Source organism: Engraulis encrasicolus, chromosome 2, assembly GCF_034702125.1.
Source record: "Engraulis encrasicolus isolate BLACKSEA-1 chromosome 2, IST_EnEncr_1.0, whole genome shotgun sequence".
Lineage (NCBI taxonomy): Eukaryota > Metazoa > Chordata > Actinopteri > Clupeiformes > Engraulidae > Engraulis > Engraulis encrasicolus.
This window is the reverse complement of record NC_085858.1, coordinates 18692543-18713634: the sequence shown is the minus strand read 5'-3', so window position 1 is coordinate 18713634 and position 21092 is coordinate 18692543. Positions and strand designations below refer to the sequence as shown.

The following is a 21092-nucleotide window of genomic DNA, read 5'->3' as shown; positions in this document are numbered from 1 at the left end:
AGTACACAGGTTTCCTGTTTACAAAGATCTCTGCGTGCGCAGCTGAGGATCCCTCTGCAACCTCTGATTGTTTGGAAAGTGCTGTCACTCAAAAAATACGCTCACGTGATTGGCTGCTTAGCATCTTGCCCCTCCTCACAGAGTAAATGTTTGTAAAGGGGAAACCTATCAATAGGTAAGACTTTTTAAAGCAACACTATGTAGTTTTCTGCTCTGAAGTCACCCTACAGGATGGAAGTGGAACTGCACAGTCCCTCATTCAAATTGCAAATTTCATATTTACTAAGTATAGTTTATGTAAGCCATGGAGGGTAGCAAAGAGGTCAGAAGTGCCATTCACCCCATCAGAACTCTTTTGATAAACCACTATAAAGACGGTTTGGGTTAAACTACTTAGTATTGCTTTAAAAAAATAAGATAATATGTTAATAAATCTAAACATAATAAATAACAAAATCTAATACATCTCTGGGCCAGTTACCTGGCTGGCTTGTACAGTCTCTCCTCTCCTGAAGGGCGACTTTCAAGTTTTCCCAGGCGATTTGGCCCCTCTCTTTGGAATATGGTTTTGACCTTGGGCAGGTCTGCCAACATGGCGTACTCCTCCTTGTTGAAGCCCGCGGACGCCCCAGAGATGTGACTGGACACGTCAGTGGAGTCCATGGAGCTCTGCGAGGAGGTAAGCCTGCGCATCTGGGGCGACTGGCTTCGGCTTTGGCCCACTGACGACCTCCTGGTCTCCGGAGTGTGGCTGCGGCTGTGCTCCATGGTGGTGGCATGCCTGCTGCTGCTGTTGCTCCTGCTCCCAGCTCTGCTGCCACTTCCCGAGATGGCAGAAGGTGATGGCCTCTGAGAAGAACGTTCGAACGACCTACTTTCGGAGGTCTTTCTCGAAGGGGAGGGGCTGCGGGAGATTGGCGGACTGCTGAGGGAATGGGAGGATCCTCTCCAGGAACCGGAGGAAGGATTGGTACCGATGCGGCCATGGCCACCCACTGCTGGGTTGCTGTACGAAAAGGGAACTTTGGGTTTAGAATCTGTTCTACCATGACTACTCACTGGGTTTGGGTTTGTATATGAGAAAGGAGCGCTGGGTCTAGATTCGTAACTGACCGATTTTCTCACTGTAGACTGACTAGAAAGGTCAGTGGCTCTTTTGGAAGGAGAGGAACTCCTGCTGTTATGTCCAGATAGGTTTCTAGAGCCGTCTGTCTCAGTTTTACGTTGAAGGGATTGGCGAGGGGCGTCATATCCCCTTCTAGAGGGAGATGAACTCCTACTGGTATGTCCAGCTATGCTTCTAGAACCATCAGTGTCAGTTTTCCTCTGGAACGATTGGCGAGGAGTGTCATATGTCCCTCTAGAAGGAGTTGAACTCCTGCCATTGCGGTCAGATATGCTTCTGAACCCCTCAGTTTCAGTTTTGCGTTGTATTGATTGGCGAGGGGTGTCATAGCCTTTTCTAGATGGAGAGGGGCTACTGTTACGTCCTGTTACGCCTCTCAAGCTGTCATTTTCAGTTTTCCTTTGAAGGGATTGGCGAGGGGTGTCCTGTCCCCTTCTAGAGGGAGATGAACTCCTACTGGTATGGCCAGCTATGCTTCTAGCACCGTCAGTGTCAGTTTTCCTCTGGAACGATTGGCGAGGAGTGTCATATGTCCCTCTAGAAGGAGTTGAACTCCTGCCATTGCGGTCAGATATGCTTCTGAACCCCTCAGTTTCAGTTTTGCGCTGTATTGATTGGCGAGGGGTGTCATAGCCTTTTCTAGATGGAGAGGGGCTACTATTACGTTTGGATAGACTTCTAGAGCTGTCAGGATCCGCTTTGCGTTGAAGGGATGGGCGAAGGTCGTCGTAATCCTTTCTAGTGGGAGAGGGACTACGGCTGCCTTGGCAGTGCACAGGGCGACTCGTCTCAGTAAAACGCATTATGGATTGGCTAGAAGTGTCATAGCCATTTCTAGCTGGAGATGAGCTACGACTTAATGAGCCTTTTGTCTCATATTTATTTTTTAAAGATGACCTTTCAGAGTCTAAGCCTTTTCTAGATACTGAAGAACTATCACGGTCGTATGTGGATCTACTTTTCTCAGTCTTCTGTGAAAGGGATTGGCCTTGGTGATCATAACTGGATTTTGTAGGTGATGTGTTCCTCCTGTCTAGACCATAAGAACTGGTGGAAGTCCTTGTGTCACTTTTACGAAGCAGGGATTGGCCAGGTGCATCACTGCCCCTTCTCGAAGGCGATGAATTTCTTGTGTCACGACCATGGCCACTGAGGATTCCGTTTGACTCGCTTTTGCGCAAAACAGATTGACCTGGAGAGTCAAAGCCCCTCTTGGAAGGTGAGGAACTGCGACTCGCAGGTCCACGTGACGCTAAAGAGGTGGTCGACTCAGCCTTACGCAAGGCCCCTCTGCCACTCGTCCCACTCCCTCTCAGGTCAGCGTAAGAGCCAGACAGAGCTTTTGCTGCTGCAGAGTTTCCAATCGACTTGAAGTTTGCCTGCCCACCCCCAAAATCCCCACCTCGTCCACCGTAAGAAGTTTGAGAGGAAGGACTCCTGGATCTGCTGTTGTTGTTGAGGCCTTGCGTAACACCACTTGAGCCAAAGCCTCGACTGCTGCTCAACGAGGCCACAGACTCACTCCGCTTAAAAGAGGAAGTCCCCCTGGCAGGGGAAGATGAGCGAGACACACACGAGCCCCTTCGGGACTGCTGCTGCGATGAGGAGAACGCCGAGGGAGACTTGGACCTTGATCCCCCGAACCCCCTACGGTTGGAGGCGAATTGCTCGGCTTGCTTGAAGGGTGTGGGGCTGGGGGATCGAGGACCAACTTGTGCCTCAACTTCAATGCTTCGCTCCAAGGGTGTCAGTTCTGGTGGAGGGGGTTCCTCTTCTTCATATTCCAGGTTTATGAAGTCAGGGTTCCTCCTGTGAGATGGCACTCCCAGGTCTGGATTTCGAAATGGGATTATGTCTTTTGGTTCAGTGTTTCGGGTATTCGGGATTGGATGTCCCCTCTCGTTATGCCTGTATGGGGTTGGGGGGCTTTGGTCTCGAAAAGAGCGCGTCCCTCCTGCCTTCCCCAACGAGAAGTATCCACTCTCTCGATCCCGATCTCCTCTCGAGCCAACTAGGGGAAAACATAGGATTACACTTATCTGTGTCTGTCATAGCTGTATATGTGTCCACAAAAAACAAGAATCTTTCTAAATTCATGTGCATGGATAACTGTTTAAGGATACTGTGCGAAGCAGAGATGGTGTATCTTTCTGTTGTTACAACAGTTGAAACAGTTGGGGAGTTGAAAGGGCAAGAGGCGGTTTACTGTTACCTTGTATATAGGTCAAAACCTTTAATTTCAGAGATAACCTAGTGCCAACTCTAGGCTGATTATCTCTCTTGGACTGTAATATGATCCCCCCAAAAACTGGCTCAAGTGTGGTGTACCATACCGGAGTGGCGACCTAAGCTGTCCCTGCCCCGGGATTCCTCCATCCATGCGCGGGGGTTGGGTCTGTGTGGTGGCGGGTCCAGGCGGGTCATGCTTGACTGGGAAGAACTCCAGTGAGCGGGATGATAGTCTTCGTCTGCACTTGTGGAGTAAGAGAAGTCCGAACAGTCGCAGTGGTCTTGACTGGAAAGAGTATATGTGTAAGAAAGAAGCTTTGTGAAGTTGGACCACAAGTGTAAAATACTCAACTACATATACGTATAAGTAGGTATTAGCTATTTGGTATTAGGATGATGGTATAGGGAAGCTTTGAAGCAAAGCAGTCAAACATATTTTAATGTTGTTAGTTACAGCATACCCTCACATATAGTTAACCAAAGGCCTTCGCACAGTAAATGCAAGAGGGTACAAGTTGACCAACGATACAAGGATGGAAAACACATACATGACATTATAAACTACAAACTAATATGTTTATATATACTCAACACAATATTATCTTCAAAGACTTTAAAGAAAGACTTTTTAAAGAATTGTTTTGTAATTGGGTCACCCACCTGTCTGTGCTGTCGTCGTCTCCGTCACAGAGGTAGAAGTGACAGTCGGGACTCAGAATGTGCGGCGAGCCTCCCTCATAGCCTGTCTGACCCCCACTGACGTCACAGTAGATGCTCACCACTGACTGCACATCAGAGTCGTCCTGAGGGGTCAACAGTCAAGCATCAAGAAGACAGTAAAAAAAGAAACCCACGTGACAACCCAATAAGTTAAAATCTTGAACATGTTCATAACTTGGACAAATACTTCTAAGCATTTCAAAGGCATTATTGTCATTTCAACAACTAAATTCAGATACGTAGGCTGTGCAGAGAACTTGTGCAAATATCTTGCAAGCAGAGTAAGAATTTCTTTCGACTGTCAGCCATGCACACACTGTAATGCATGAAAAACTGCAATGCAACGAGGACACACAAACAACTTCACACATAAAGAAGATAAAGATCCCAACAAGCAAGCACAGTTACCCTAGCACGAGTACTCTTTGTCTCTCGCTCTCTCTCCGTGCAAACCTAAATGGAGGGCTTCCGATTGACACGCCAGTGTAGACCTCCTTGGAACCGTGGTCCAGCGGTACCTCTGTCCTGGTCCTCCACTATTTCTACACCTTTTGCCATCACACTCATACATGCTGTGCTGTCTTTGACTCGATTAGGGTTACACTGGAGCTATCTACTGTAATTCAAACCTAGAGCGCGGTTCTCCTCATCACTATTTCATGCCAGCCCTCGTTTTTTTGTGCTTTAACATGCTCACCCATCTCTTACTGCTGCTATAAATATACTAGTGTAACTAAGATTAAAACTTGTGGAATTGAGATTGAACATATTCTAACTTTTCATTTAAATTACGTTTTCCATATAGTCTTTCATAATTCTGTGTTCTGTAATGTACTAGCGCTCTACACTTCTGACACTCAAAATAGTGTGGTTCAAAGTTTTAGTTCAGATCAGAAAACCACATTTAAATTCATTATGAATGTTGTGTGGCTATGGGGAAGTAGAGTTTTCCTACTGAGACATTTTACTGAAGTTCTGCGTGAAGACTCGGTGAGCCCAGTGCTTTCAGTTGCCTTACTGGTGCAGATTATGTTACCAGTGATTCCCAATAGGGCAGTAAATGATCTCCACTCATTAATTTATAATGGGCGCGCACGCTCACCACAGCCCATGGTCTTGCTCTCTCAGTCTCTCTCTCACATTTGTTTCTGGTTGTACTCCACCCTGCTGCACTTCTAACTTAATTCATTAGGTTAGCATGCGAGAGGTCATTCTGCAAAAAGGCTTTCACAGGAAACATCTGTTTAAGCAAAATGCCTTCTCCACTCCTCTTTCTTTCGTTCTTTCTTTCTTTATTTTACCAGGCCTCCACCTGCTGAAAAAATATTCACTCGGAAGTTATCTTTTATCTAACCATAGCAGGAGACCTATCCATTACTCCCAGCCACAGCTTAACATATCATTTAATCTTGCTCTTATCCTCATTGTCAATGCCTGTCTCGCATGGCACTGCATCTTGAGCAAGCCAGTATCCACATACTAACTACTGGACGTAACTCCAGTGAGTTAGGTCATTCTTAATCACAACCACAATGCCCGTTGCATCCTATCTTACCTTGGCACTTGTATCCTTATCCTCTGACACTGGCGCTTGTCCTGCTGTGGGTCTGGGGCCCGTGCCAGGGCTCAGTTGTGGAGTCAGGGGTATGCCAGGGCTCAGTTGTAGGGTCGTGGGGGTGCCAGCATGGAGACCCGGGCTCACTTGTGCATTTGTGGATGTGCCAGCGAGCGGTGCAGGGTTCACTTGTGGAGTCGGGAGTGTGCCAGTCCAGGGCACTCCAGGGCTCACTTGTGGATTTGTGGGTGCGCCAACTTGCTGCCCGGGGTTCACTTCTGCAGCAGCCACCGGTATGCCAGCAAGCGGTGGCGTGGGGCTCACCCGCGGAGCGGAGGGCGTGCCCGCGTGCAGGTGTTTCTGTCGCAGGCAGTCGTGGCAGCGGGAGGAGTCGAAGATGTTGGGTTGGAACTTGGGGCAGATGAGGTCGTCGCCGGATAGTGGCATGGTGCATCCGGAGGGGGCACGTGCTGCTCACACATCGCACCCCTCTCCACACACTTCAGGAGGAAGAGAAGATAGATAGATAGATAGATAGATAGATAGATAGATAGATAGATAGATAGATAGATAGATAGATAGATAGATAGATAGATAGATAGATAGATAGATAGAACATTGATGGTGCCAGTCAGAACGTTTTCCAATAACTTAATGAAGGTTCAGTGGAGAACCCTTAAGATGGATATCTGTCAAAGCTCATCAAGTATGTCACAGTCCATAGCGCTTAGAGATCAGATACCTTAAGTACTACAATGGCACTTAAATTGGACAATCAAACAGCTCAATGATATGGTTTAAATGTACCTCATATGTTATCAGTCATTGAATAAAATTACTTTTAAATTTAAAAAAAGCCCAATAACAACACTATCAGAAGAAAACCCTAACATTTTAACATAAAACATGTCTCAAACGCAAATGGGAAAATATTGTTTTAAAGGACACCAACTTTGTAATTCCATTATCTCAAACCTGTGTGATGGGGTTCTGTTTTTTGAGTAGTAATACAAAGTTGCCATGAGGTGACAAAAGTAGTGTGATCAAAAGCACCGAGAAGTGTTGCGAAATTAGCACTCTCCTGCTACTGTAATTTATATCTCTCACGAAAGCAGTTAGACTAAGTGAAACTGACCACAAGGACAGTGAAATACAACACTTGTCAGTGATATCAGAATACTCCTTCTAATATGAAGGCACTACTTTAAACGTCAAAGTCATAACACTCAAGCGGACTACAGTAATTAGCAGTTAACCAAGACAGTTGCATAATTACCCCACAATTAATTACAACTACAAACGTAAGCAATACATTAGGTGTAGATTTCATTCATTAATTATTTGATGACAAAGCTAATTTTGATACACATGAATGAATAAAAAAGTCAGTACCTAATATTTGGTAGTCCGGTCCTCACTTTAATGGAGAAATTGGCATCAGAAGGACTAGAATGAAGTGTCCATCAGACCCCTGACACATGCTTCTAGTTTACGCTCATTTAAACCCCCTGGGCTTATTCACACTCACACACATCCCATTGGCTGCCTCAACAATGGGTGAAACTACACCATGCTGGTCCTCCATTTTGGATCTCCTTCAGCCTTCCCAGAAATCGACCATCTGGCTGTGGAGCTGAGCCAACATGGCACCAGTGGCATGACAGTCCCTCTACACAAAGATGTATTGAATGTCATCTGCTTTAGAAAGCGAAATGAAGACCTCGTGGGTTAGTAAGCAGATGGCACACAAAGGCTAAACTTTAAATAAATCAACACTTCAGTATAAAAGGACCCTTTACATTATACATTAAATGTACATTTTCATTATAAAAGAGAGGAAAAACACTATGGACTAAAGAATAAGTATTGTACTGAAACATTTATTTTCTTTTTATGACTTGTGAACAATAAAAGGAACTTTCCAGTTACGATGTACAAATAATACGCTTTATTTTCCATGTACGGCATTACATTTCTATGTACACTATTCAAGGTCAACAAACATGTAAAATACAAAAATTTTCTGTACAGCAAAGACGCAAACACAGTGATCCTCAATCAATGACACTGACACTTTCCTGGCAAGGGTCAAATGGGTACTCATCTTCACCACACATGAAGGGCTGTGGCGGGCAGTAAACAATCCCTTCTGTACTGGCGTATGCAAGTTTGAACTTGTGTGGTTCAGGTAAGAAAACGGGCAACCAAACACTAAAATCAACAACTTCTAATCTCTTAACACCTTTCTCATGAACACAGTCGATATTCTTGCATTTGAGAAACACAGAGACACATACACGTGTATATTAAAAGAAAGCTCAGTCCATCAAAGGAAGTTCACTGGCAGGTCTTCCAATAGTCCACAAATAATTGATTCACACACACACACGTTTTAATCTTGGTTCCGATTCCTGCCGCCCGTCCGCCTGCGCCTCTGGGTCTTGGTGGTTTTGCCCAGGCGCTTCTTGTTGTTGCTGCCAGTCAAGTTCCTGTCGGGCACCCTGGCTCGGCCTCGTCCCCCGTCTTCCTGCTTCCCCTTCCTCTTCTTCTTCTGCGGCTTCTTGCTGAACATGTTGAGCGAGGCCGTCAGGGACTTGATCCTGCACGCACAGGAAACAGCCACTTGGTGAGAGCAGAGCAGCAATGGATGCTTGTGTGTTTAGTATATACAGTTCAATGTATAGATGAACTGGCTGCTTTGTCCTCTGTCTGTGTTTATGGTTTATGTATCCTTGCATATTCCTTCTCTGTTTGTCTGTAAGCTATTTTGGCCAGGACTCCCTGGAAGAAGAGATTTTTATACCTCAACTGGACCTTCCTGGTAAAATATAGGTCAAATAAATAAAATAAGCAATTAGGTGTTGTGCAGGAAGGGGATGGTAATGAGGAGAGATCTTCACTGTTATTAAAGACGAAAAAAAAAAGGATGAAAATGATGAAGTGGGATTGCAGATGCTGAACTACTAACTTTTTCGATAGGAGAGGCTGGCCAGCTGTCTTAGGGAGTGACTTCACCGCATCATTGTCTTCAGCGCCATCCTCTGCATCGCTGTTATCTTCATTCTGTTAAGGATGGAAAAGGAATTTAGAGGAGAAATTGTTTGATAGTTGGACTAAATGTTTTTTTGTTCCTCAGACTGTACTTTGTCCCCCCGCCAAGAAATCATAAATCAAGTGAAAAACGATTTTTCCCCTCACCCCAGCTGGCAAAATGGGCCACATTTAGGTGCTCCGATCCTTGTGATTGTACGTCATTTGTTTTTGTTCTTAACTTTCTGATTCTTGTGGATTTTACGATATTTTTATATTTTATTACTGCTCGGCATATCTTGACCCTATAGCTTTTGGGTTTACTTGTCTTCTTTTTTAATAAACCACATTCTATTTATTTTATTTTATTTTATTTTCATTTTTAATTTCACTATTTTCTAATATTACTTTAGTTTCTATTAATTGTTAAGCACATTGAGCTGCACGTCTTGTATGACTTGTGGTACAAAAAATACAGTTATTAGCTCCGCCAAGGAGATTATGTTTTTGGTCACGTTGGTCTGTCTGTCTGTGAGCAGGATAACTCTGAAAGTTATGAACAGATTTGAATGAAACTTTGTGGAGTTGTTGGAAATGACCAAAGGAACAAATGATTACATTTTTATGGTGATCCAGGTCCAGGATTTAAAAAAAAAAAAAAAAAGATTCTTCACCTTTGCGGGATAGGGCGAATTTTGACATTCCAGATTCTAACTCCACACAAAGAAGGCAGAAAGACTTGAAAGAAATACGGTGTAACCTAGTAAAATGTTCTATTAAACAGCTTCATTGGCAGAGGTCTGCACTTAAAAAAATGTAGGGGCTTTTATGCCCCAATCCTACAGGACAGTCCAAGATGGTGACAGGAAGCGAGTGGGACAGAGAGACGGGGCGGGACCGGGAAATGATTCCGGCTAGACCCGAACCGGGGTCCCCGCGGGCATGCAAGCCCAAATTTGGGGGTCCCATCGCGCTGCGCCACAGCGCCTCCCTCTGAGTACATTTCTAGTTTTTAAAAAATATATTTATTATTATTATTATTGATGGTAGTTGGCATAAAATGCTATGCACTAGGGTTCAGCAGTCATTATCTACTCCTAAACAATATCTCACACTTCAAAAGTCTCTGTGCCATGGCAACAAATGAAACATGTGGTGTTGTTAGCCATTTAAAAAACTCCCCCGCTTTTCTCTTTAAAGGACCATGTCTCAAGAAAATGTACCTGATGCGTCTCCCCACCAAAAAGATGAGACCTGGTTAGGTCAAGGTCACTGATGGTCGTCACGGTAACTGTGTGGTTTGGATGGTCATACTGAACAGATTCTGTGGTCCCAGTGATTGCATCCTCCAGTTCATCCTCAGCATCATCTTAAAACCCAGGCAGCAGAATGTTAGTATCAGTGATGGTGTGATGTTACTTACCAATTAATGGGGTTTGTCACTGTAAACTTAAACTTACCAAGAGCTTCGTGTCGTTCTTGCAGCATTTTCAAGTACTCTTTGTGTCGCTGTGGAGAGGGTGAGATAAGGTTAAGAGGTTTCGTATTCTTGATATTCATAAAGCACAACTCTACAAAACATCCTTTTCTGTTAATGGTCAACTTACATCTTCCCTGACTTTCTTCTGTTCCTCCTTCAACTTCTGCTTTATCTCCTCCACGGCTGCTTTCCTCCTCTCGTTTTTCCTCTTGTGGAAACCAGTCAGATACTCCCTGAAATGACAAACAGCTCATGTTCAATATTGAGGACGAGGATAACCACCCAAACCAGAGCCAAAAGAAAATGACACCCAAATAACTAGAGCCACAAACGAGGGGAGCAATAACTACCAATCCAATTTGCAATATACCACAAAACTGCAATATGACATAAACTATTTAGAAAAAATGAGGCAATAATACAACTGAATACTAACAGTACAATCTGCTTACAGCATGGTTAGTCAATAGGTAAGTTATGCTGACTTACTGTCGGTTTTTCTCATCGAACATGACTATACACTTATTTTCCCTCTTTTTGGATCCAGGTTTGTGTTTAGGTCCTTTAGGCCTATTGAACTTTCCATTTTTAGCCATTTTCAACTGCAACAATACTCCACCACACGTGGATTTTCTACAAACTTGCTATTTTGATGCAACTTCCGGGTATGTCTAGTTAGTTGTGACGATTAAATGTTTCCGTCGTGCCGATGTTAATCGAAAGTAAGGTTCCGGGATGTTTTCTTCTTCTTCTTCTTCTATGAGTTTTAACGGCAGCCGGCATCCAAAATGTTGCACTGCTGCCACCTAGAGTTCTGAAGTGGCTAATCAGAGTATATGCAGGGTTTTAAAAAGTATTAAAAGGTGATAAATTAAAAAGCCAAAATGTAATGGCCTTAAAAGAAGTAAATTTGCTCAAAAGGTATTATTTTTTGAAAAACGAGGTATTCATTTTTCTCAGTTGTACCATTTTGACAAAAAAATGGATTGATTCTGTATCTGAGGGCAGTCATGGGTACATGGTTAGGGCGTCAGGTTGCCAACCTGCCAGGTTGGTGGGTGGAGTAATTAACCAGTGCTCTCCCCCATCCTCTTCCATGACTGAGGTGCCCTTAGCATGGTACCATCCCGCCACACTGATCCCTTTCGAGCGTCTTTTTGCAAAAAAACGAAAGTGTAATGTAATGTTAAGGAGGTAGAAATGACGAAAGATGTCTTGTTAATACTCGCATCAGAGCGTCGTGACGGTTGTAAAAAAAATCTAAAGGTAGTGAAAAAGGGTATTAAATGGTAGTAAATTTGACTTCAAGATTGGTGTATATACCCTGCTAATGACCTATGTCCTAAATCCTATGGTACAATCCTGTATCGCGCAGGAATTTGATCAAGTGTTGCCTGCCCTTACCTATCCCCACAGTCAACACATTTTTCAGAGACACCTGCTTTAGTCCATTCTGTTTTAAAGAATTTATCAAATCTCTTCTCTGACGGTCATAATTCCCACAGGCTAACAAAACATGGTGAACTGTCTCCACCTGCTGGCAAGCACATAATCCATCCTGATGTTTCCCTAAAAGAAATAACGTCCCATTCAGACATGTATGGCCCAGCAACAGTCTAGCAATGATCACACCATCCTTGCGATTTCCGCTACTGAAAACCGCAACTGATTCAGCGACACTACCATGAATTGAAAACAAATGCCTGCCTTTTACATTACTTTCCCAAAGATGTTGCCAACACATAAGAGACTCCCTCCATACCAGACTCTTTCCTTCTGACTTTGACATGGAAATATTGGCATCTATAGTTTCCCGTTGCGCTGCAGCCTTTGCCAACTTATCTGCATCTTCATTCAGCTGGATACCAACATGAGCAGGAACCCATAAAAAAGACACACTCACCCCACATCTTCCCACATCTCTAATTGCCATTAGGATATCGTAGACCATGTCTTGCCTCCCCTTGGAAATACCCTTCCCAAGACTCCTGACTGCTGACACAGAGTCGCTGCATGTTAATACCTTTTTATTCTGTAATTGCTCAGTCCACTTAACAGCCATTAGAATGGCATACAACTCCACAGTAAAAACACTCAACATGTCAGAAGTCCTCTGCATTTCCTGCACGTCCATTCCCTGGGCAACAAACGCAGCCCCAGTAATCCCTGTGTCTTGGTCCTTGGACCCATCAGTGAATAGCAAGAGAAAATCAGAATATGTATCAGCCACGTGACAACAAAACATTGATCTCAGGTCTACATCAGGATCTTGCTCCTTTATTTTCAACAAAGACAAGTCAATACTTGGGACCTCAAGCTGCCACAAAGGAATAGGGGGCCACAGTATTGTTGGACAAAAGGTCCTCTGCAGGACATTCAAGTCCCTGGCTACACCTTCAGCGGTCCATCCAAAACTATTTATAGCTGCCACCTCCTTCTCCCAGCTTGGCTCAGTCACTCTTATGACAGGGTGATCTTGACGCTGACCCATCAAATTAACCTAATAATTCGCCTACAGTTGTCGTCTCAAGCTCAGAGGCATTTCTCCCGTCAAAACTTGCAAGGAACAAACTGGAGAAGACCTCACAGCACCTGCACACAATCTCAATGCCGCTGCTTGAAGAACATCCAGTCTAGCCAGTACTGTATTTGACGCAGAAGCATACAGCAGGCTCCCATAGTCAATCCTTGCCCTTATTAGGTATATGTATATCAGCTTCAGAGAGGCCAAATCTGCTCCCCACTCCCTCCCAGCCAGACACCTCATCAGATTCAAGACATTCTTGCATTTATCCACCACCCTTGACACATGAGCCCGCCTTGTAAGCTTGACATCAAAAAGTACTCCCAGGAACTTAAAAGAGGAGACCTTTTCCACTGGACGGCCATATAGATATAGGTCACTGTCTTCACAGATTCTCTTTCTCGTAAAAAACACTGATTTTGTCTTTTCAACAGAGAACCTAAAACCCCACCTCCTTCCCCAGTCCTCCACAAGGGTCAAAGCCTCCTGAACCTTATTTTTTTCACAGTATACCGCACATTTTTACCCCTCTTCCATAAAGCACCATCATCCGCAAACAGAGATTGTCCAATATCAGGTTGTACAGTGGAAAAAACATCATTGATCATTATGTTGAAGAGTAAGGGGCTGACCACACTGCCTTGTGGCGTTCCATTCTCTACTGCACATTTTCGCGATATGTCCGCCCCAATCTTCACTTGAATACTCCTGTTCTTCAAAAACTCCATCACCCAATTAAAAATATTTCCTCCAACTCCCAGCAGGTGCAACTTAATCAAAAGTCCCTCCACCCAAAGCATGTCATACGCCTTTTCAACATCCAAGAACACTGCTACAACAGTTTCTTTATTAACCTGGGCTTTCCTGATTTCATGTTCAAGACATATAATGGAGTCAATTGTATTTCGCCCCTTCCTAAAACCACTCTGAAATCTTGTCAGCAACCCCTTTTCCTCAACAAAGTGCATCAGCCTACCATTGACTAGCTTCTCCATTAGTTTACCCATCTGTGAAGTTAATGCAATTGGGCGGTAATTTACAGGTTTACTTGCATCTTTCCCTGGCTTTCTGATGGGCACTATGACAGCTTCTTTCCACCCTGCAGGAATGAGACCCTCGTCCCACACCCTATTATACAGAGCCAAGAGTACCTGCAAACCCTCATCACTCAAATGAGACAACATTTGGTAAGAAATTTCGTCCTGTCCACGGGCTGACTTTCTACATGATTCCAAAGCATTCTTTAATTCTAACAAAGTGAAAGGGACATTAAAGTTATCCTCTGATTTGTTCTTCTTTTGAATAATCCCACCAAATTCACGCATAGTCTCCTCTCTTCCCCGCCTTTCCTCCTCTGAGAGATTATCAGTACTGTGGACCTTACTCAAGGTTGTCACAATCATTTCCGCCTTTTCCACATCAGTGACTGCCAGCTGACCACCATCTGATAGAATGGGATAATTCCACTCTCTCCTGTTACCTTCCATTTTTCTAATCATACTCCACACATCATTTATTTCCACAGTACTTCCTGTGGAGCTACAGTAATCCCTCCAGTACGCCCTTTTCCTTTGCCTAATGACCCTCCTGACCACTGCATGGGCCTGCTTATAATCAATAAAATGCTGAAAATTATGCGAATGCTTCAACTTCCTAAAGGCCCTGTTTCTAACTTTCACAGCCGCCTCGCATTCCTCGTTCCACCATGGGACTGCAGCCCTATATAGTTTTCCTGAGCTTTTAGGGATAGCTTCCATCGCAGCCATATAAATCCTCCGTCGCACCTCTGCTTCATTTTCCTCAACACTACCTGCATTTGGAACTGACCTGAGGAACAGGTCACTAACTTCACTAAACCTCTCCCAGTCTGCCTTCTGAAAGACCCACCTTCCTGGTCTCACTCCTGAGCGCAGTCTGACATCAATATCTATTGTACAGACAACAGGGTAATGATCACTCCCTATACCACTATCATGCACTTCCCAGGAACAGAAAGGGGCCAACCTAGTTGAAGAGAGCGTAAGATCCAGTGCTGACTCACGCCCCGTTTTAACATCAAATCTCCCTTACCATCATTTAAGCAAACTAAATTCTTCTCACTCAGCAGATCTTCTATAGTCTGACCATTACTATCAGTACTTTCTCCTCCCCATAATGAACTGTGTGCATTAAAATCCCCAGCCCACAACACATTCCTCCCATCCTGTCCAATGTTCTCCATCCGGGATGTTTTGCCCGTGGCTTCTAGAGGTGTAGAAGTCAGTATGAGTATCATTTATTGATCCCAAGGGGAAATGAATGTGTCAAGTAGCATACGTATATATACAGGAGACATTAGACACGAGACATTGCACGGTGACCGCGATTTCCTCGGGTTACTGTTGTTCCTGGAACAACATCGAAAAGTCGGCCCTGGATCAACATCTGGTTTGAGTGGTCATCTATGTCAGATTTTGCGCCAGTAACGTCTTCTGCAGTATGGCGTAAGATCAGTTACATGCAGAAGTGGCATGCTGTTACAAAATACATTATTCACTGACAGGTTAAGTTTAGGAATATGTTTTGGTAAAGGCATAGTTTGGCATGTTGTTAGGTTGGTGTACACACATTTTCACTGACAGGTTATGTTTAGGAATTAGTTTTGGTTTAGGCACAGTTCCACATCGTAGTAGCCACTGTAGCCTATCCATAACCAGAGCCGTAGGCTATATAGCCTACCATAACCACCGTGGCGGCACTTGGCATGCCCTTTAATTTTTGGAATCAGACAAAGAATAGGCCCAATACCTACATACGTAAGATAAACCAGATGTTGATCCAGGGCCAACTTTGCGATGTCGTTCCAGGAACAACAGTAACCCGAGGAAATCGCGGTCACCGACATTGCACATATGATTGCTGCCGACGCACGAGCAATCTCTCGCATCATGACCATGGACAGCTCCCCACAAGTGTCGGAATGGTGACATTAAATTGTCGGAATGCTGATACCAAAATGTCGGAATGACGGGATGTCGCAATGGCGTAATGTCGGAATGGTGCAGAGGTGGAAAGAGTACAGAAAAAATGTAATTGAGTAAAAGTACCTTTACTTTGCTTAAATTGTACTCAGAGTAAAAGTACAATTACCCATCTATAAATGTACTCAAGTAAAAGTATAAATTACTTCATTTACAATGTAATTTGAGAGTAAAAGTTACTAGTTACTTTCAGTTGTTTAATGCAAAAAAAGGATGAATCATGAATCAAATTCAGCACTAAAGTTTTTTTAATGAATATTCCAAAAAATCAAAATACAGCTTTTAACTAGAAATGAACTCCAAGAATGCAGACCACCGCAAAGGAAGCGTTTTTTAGAACATTTAACTATGTTACACTTTTTTTTTGTTTTAGATTTGTACAGTGTAATGGAATGGTGATCAATCTTTTAAAAAGTCCTGGTTCAGGTTGGTGATCCGGATCACCAAGAGAATTTAATCACTTGGGTCATTTTGAAAAATTAAGTCTCATCCAAATCCGTTCATAAAGTCATGAGTTGTCAAACAAACAGACAGACAGACAGACAGACCGACGCAACTGAAAACATGGCGGCTGTAACAATAACAAAACCATAATCTAAAACTTCACAAAGCTTTTGTTCATTTTCAGCAGGAGCTGATTTTCAAAGTTCTCAGCTGAAAGTCTTGCCCTCTTCGCCCGTAGCCTATAGAGCAACCCTGCTGAGCTATTTCCACTCGTGCGTTTGAAAATAAATAATTGGTCCATTAGGCCAATAGTGGGGTCGTATTAGGCACAGTCATTTCAAATTGGTGTTAAAGTTTGGTTTTCACTTCCAAGTTGAAGTTTAGGGTCTATAGATCAATTTGAGTTCGAGTGTCAAACACACAGATAACAAAATGGCCTGCGGGGGGCGCTCTAAAATATATAAACTGCTATAACTTTTGATTAGTTAAACCAAATTTAACATATGCGGTATGTATGGATTCAGCATGAAGAGGAGAAACCGGTGAGGTAAGTTTTTGGTTGCCAGATTAAAGACACACTATATAATAAACACACTTTTAGCCAATGGACAGCTAAATCCGGGCTTTTTTAAGATAAAGGGTGGAAATGCCCTCAAAGTTGCAATGAAACATAATTTATTGTTACAAGTTATTGTAAATAAAGCCTGGGTTATCACTTAACTTGATCTGTTCAGAATATCCCTGAAGCACTTAGATACTTAGGATACCTATACACAAATATGGCTGCATAAAGCCTATGTGATATTTAGCACCCAACTTGCAACTTTGCGTTTATGAATTTAGGATCATGAGTACCAGCTTTTTTCAATCAAGCCATCATTTTATTCACAACTTAAAAACTTTATATCTGGAAGAAAGTAAATCAATAATAATAATAATAATAATAATAATAATAATAATAATAATGATAAATACTATGGGGAACATCATTTTTTCCTGCATTCAAAAAACAAACAGAAGACCATAGGGCTAACATTTATTCCAATACTCCACTCTACAATAACTATGACAGAGAACAGATACAAAAACAGTCAGTGGTCAGTCTTAGAAATTGCATGTGCACTTGCACAGAGGTGTGCACTTTAACTCTGCCTTCATACACTTGCACCGAGATCTGGCAGGTCTATTTGTACAATTACTAGTACAGCTGCACTTCACCTAGTTGGAATACATCTTTGGCTACTGCATTTTTGGCAGTGTAGTCCAAATCTGGGAACTGTTCATTTGTTACCAGATTGGCAGGCATTTCTGGCAAATGCAGATAATAAGAACGGTTTTCATTCCAGTCAACTGCGCTGGTAACAAATGGACAGTTCCCAGATGACAGAGATGTCTTAATAACAGCAGATGATCTACCATGGTGTCTACCATGTATGAAATAGTCCTATAGTATTATTTAGTATGCTTGCCAAAGGCCTCTGCTTGCCCCCAGCAAGCATACTAATTGTTCTCCAACAGTTTATTTAGTATGCTTGCAGGAAAACATACTAATTGTTCATCAATAGTTTATTATTATTCTACATTTTTCCATTCACCTCGGCCTATGGGAATCGCCATTCATTAGTATGGCGGCTTTGAATCGTTGCAGCGCCATTCATTAGTATGGCGGCTTTGAATCGTTGCAGACCCGGTTCGAGTGCCAAAACGAAAGCCTCGAAAAGGGCTCAGGGTGGTGTATTTTTCGCTGGCCTACCCCCTTTCATTCGTTCACCAGACTTGTTTTTCCTCAGTTTCCCCCCTCATTGAAATGAATGGTAGAATGGTCAAGATGATGATGTCACAAACTGTGGCAGTTAGAGTGAGAGGTGACCTGTCCTGGGGTTTTTAACTAGGTATCAACTAGGTAAAGGCATTGTCAGATAGGTCTTGGCTCTGAATACAAACTGTGTGAAGATCTTAAGCCAACTCTTAAAAGTGTTTCAGAGAGAGCAGTTTTAAAATCCCTATGATGTGACCCCATTCACTTGGAAAAAAATGTGTGAACAGCTCAGCGCATAGGCCTGAATATGTCCATTTTTTGACTGAACCATTTGGCCTAGAAAAGTGATCTCAGCTTTGACATGAAGAGCAGGGTTGTCCATTTGTGTGTCAATATCATCTGACAACAAAAATAAGGCTGCACATATTACTCAGCTATTGACTGCCAAACCAGAGATTCTTTAAGTATGTAGAGATATGCCAATATAATAGGTTGCTATGGGCACCTAACATGACCAAGTTCTGGTCTGCCTAAAGGGGCACACACACATGCAGCCTTGTAGAACTTTAGACCTCTGCTGTCACCTGGGCAACTGTGGCCTAATATGCTGCTGTGGCCACTCTATACAGTAAGTGGCAGTGGCCTACTGGGTAGGGTGTTGGTCTGTCAGAGGGTTGCAGGTTCGAATCCCACCCTTACCTCTCCCTACCCACCCATGCTGAAAGGCACCTGAAGCATCTCCATACATGCACACACACACACACACACACACACACACACACACACACACACACACACACACACACACACACACACACACACACACACACACACACACACACACACACACACACACACCTCTCTCTCTCTCGCACAGACAGACAAACACACACACAGACACACACACACTCACACACTCAGACCTCTATCTCTTTCCCTCGTGTTTCTGTGTGTGTATACAACAGCTCTCTCTGTGTGTGTGTGCATAAGCCGCAAGCATACTAATAGCATTGTCTCTCCGAAAATGCAGTCTTCTTATTATTATTCTTCTTATTATTATGTGTGAATAGAATATGGCTTGATTGAAAAAAGTTACTCTTGATCCTAAATTCATAAACTCAAAGTTGCAAGCTGGGTGCTAAATATCACATAGGCTTTATGCAGCCATATTTGCGTATAGGTATCCTAAGTATCTTTGTGCTTCAGGGATATTCTGAACAAATCAAGTTGAATGATATCCCAGGCTTTATTTACAATAACTTGTAACAATTGTAACAATAAATGATGTTTCATTGCAACTTGGAGGGCATTTCCACCCTTTATCGTAAAAAAACCTGAATTTCGCTGTCCATGGGCTAGAAGTGTGTTTATTACATAGTGTGTCTTTAATCTGGTAACCAAATACTTAGCTCACCAGCTCTTCCTCTTGATGCTGAATCCATGCATACCTCATATGTTAAATTTGGTTAAACTAATAAAATGTTATAGCAGTTTACATATTTTAGAGCGCCCCCCGCAGGCCATTTTGTTATCTGTGTGTTTGACACTCGAACCCAAATTGTTCTATAGACCCTAAACTTCAACTTGGAAGTGAAAACCAAACTTTAACACTAATTTGAAATGACTGAGAAAAAATGCACATGCCTACGACCCCACTACAAGGGTTTTCACCACCAGAAGTTGAACCTGTGTCCTCTTCATCAGGTGCTTCCCTCCTCCATGGTCTCGACTAGTGTTGTAGCGCTCGAGACCGGTCTTGATCTTCGGTTTTTGGTCTTGGTCTTGGTCTCGATGTGGTCTTGGTCTCGACAGTTCTGTCTTGGTCTTGGTCTCGGTCTCGATACCCTCCGGTCTTGGTAATGTCTTGGTCTCGGACTAAGCGGTCTCGACTACATCCCTAGTCTCGACTAGTAGACTTGATGGTGACAATGAACGCACAGCGATGCTCCAAATGAGACGAGGGGAAAAGGGCGCGCATAGGGCAAGACTCACGTTCTTTGGCAAGGCCAGGAAGTTTTTTTTCCGCCCGAATTTAAATTTTTCGCCATCAATATTTTTTTACTCAGTAACTTGAGGGGATTCAAATGTAACTAAGTACAGTTACTTAGGTCAAAATGTACTTGAGTAAAAGTAAAAGTTACACCTTTCAAGAACTACTCAGAAAATTACAAGTTACTCTAAAACAGGTGTCACCGTGGTGCCCGCTGGCGCCAGGTAGCCCTCCAGGAGCTTCTGATGTGCCCTTCAAGGATGTTTGTAAACAGTGTCGACTACAAGATTTTAGTCATAGTTAATGTTTTTTCTTAATTTAAATATGCAATTATTTCTTTATAGCCTATAACGAATATTTCCTTATCTTATAAGCAAATTATCATTCAACCTAGAGTGATTTGGGAATTATGTCAAAACATCAGTAGAGGATTTTGAACAAAATAGCCCTCGGGTAGCTCTCAGTAGCCCTCGGGTAGCCCTTGGTAGCCCTCTGACCCAGAAAGGTTGGGGACCCCTGCTCTAAAAAGTACTCAATTACAGTAACTTGAGTACATGTAATTAGTTACTTTCCACCCCTGGAATGGTGCTATGTCGGAATGACGAGTGCCCCCCCCTACCAGGTGGGCTTAAGGGGCCCAAAATTCGAATCTTTCACAGGGCCCAACATTTCTCTGAGAGTAGGCCTAAATTTTAGCCAGTGACATGATCATTTTGCATCAGCTACAGTGATTTTAAACTACTCCGTGTATGTCTCATGTCCAGGGGCGCTGCCAGAAATGCTGGGCCCCAAGAAAGATTTGAATTTTGGGCCCCATTAACGGCCCCTCTCGGTGATTGGGCCCCCTTAAGGGCCCCTATCAGTGCTTGGGCCCTTAGAATCTGTACCACTTTTTCCCCCCTAGCGGCCCCCATGTCTCATGTCTGTCCAATTCATGGCCCCCAATACTGATTGTTGGGATAGGGGTCACTTTACTTCATGTGGAAAGGGTCTAAAGGCTGGCCTAAAGAATGCATTCAGAGGAGAGTAAAGTAGCCTAACTGATCATTGTCACTCAATGGAAACAAGGTTTCTATAGTGGTTAAATTTTAGTGCGTGAAAAAGTAAAGTTTGTTCATGCCTCACTGCAGGTTAGGCACTTTCATCATACCCATTTGGCTAGAAGAAAGCCTATGGTGCATTATTTCCATGCTCTGTCGGTGAACGCTCCCCTGG

At 43.3% G+C, this 21092-nt stretch overlaps 1 protein-coding gene across 1 annotated transcript; it reads right to left on the bottom strand.

Annotated features, from left to right (window-relative positions):
- Nucleotides 1-7563: 7563 nt before the first annotated feature.
- On the bottom strand, nucleotides 7564-10850 carry nol12 (nucleolar protein 12). The gene is made up of 6 exons (XM_063213766.1): nucleotides 10630-10850; nucleotides 10268-10373; nucleotides 10121-10169; nucleotides 9884-10029; nucleotides 8599-8693; nucleotides 7564-8230 (listed from the first exon to the last, which is right to left on the bottom strand). The coding sequence occupies exons 1-6, from the start codon at nucleotides 10734-10736 to the stop codon at nucleotides 8023-8025; spliced, it is 711 nt and encodes a 236-aa protein (XP_063069836.1). The 5' UTR covers nucleotides 10737-10850; the 3' UTR covers nucleotides 7564-8022.
- Between the last annotated feature and the right edge of the window lie 10242 nt (nucleotides 10851-21092).

Bases quoted from the DNA above. Each gene is read 5' to 3' on its own strand.
- nol12 (XM_063213766.1), bottom strand. From the start codon at position 10,736: ATGGCTAAAAATGGAAAGTTCAATAGGCCTAAAGGACCTAAACACAAA. The intron at 10,374-10,629 runs GTAAGTCAGCAT...TTGTCATTTCAG, and splicing joins TTCGATGAGAAAAACCGACA to GGAGTATCTGACTGGTTTCC. The intron at 10,030-10,120 runs GTAAGTTTAAGT...CTGGGTTTTAAG, and splicing joins AGAACGACACGAAGCTCTTG to ATGATGCTGAGGATGAACTG.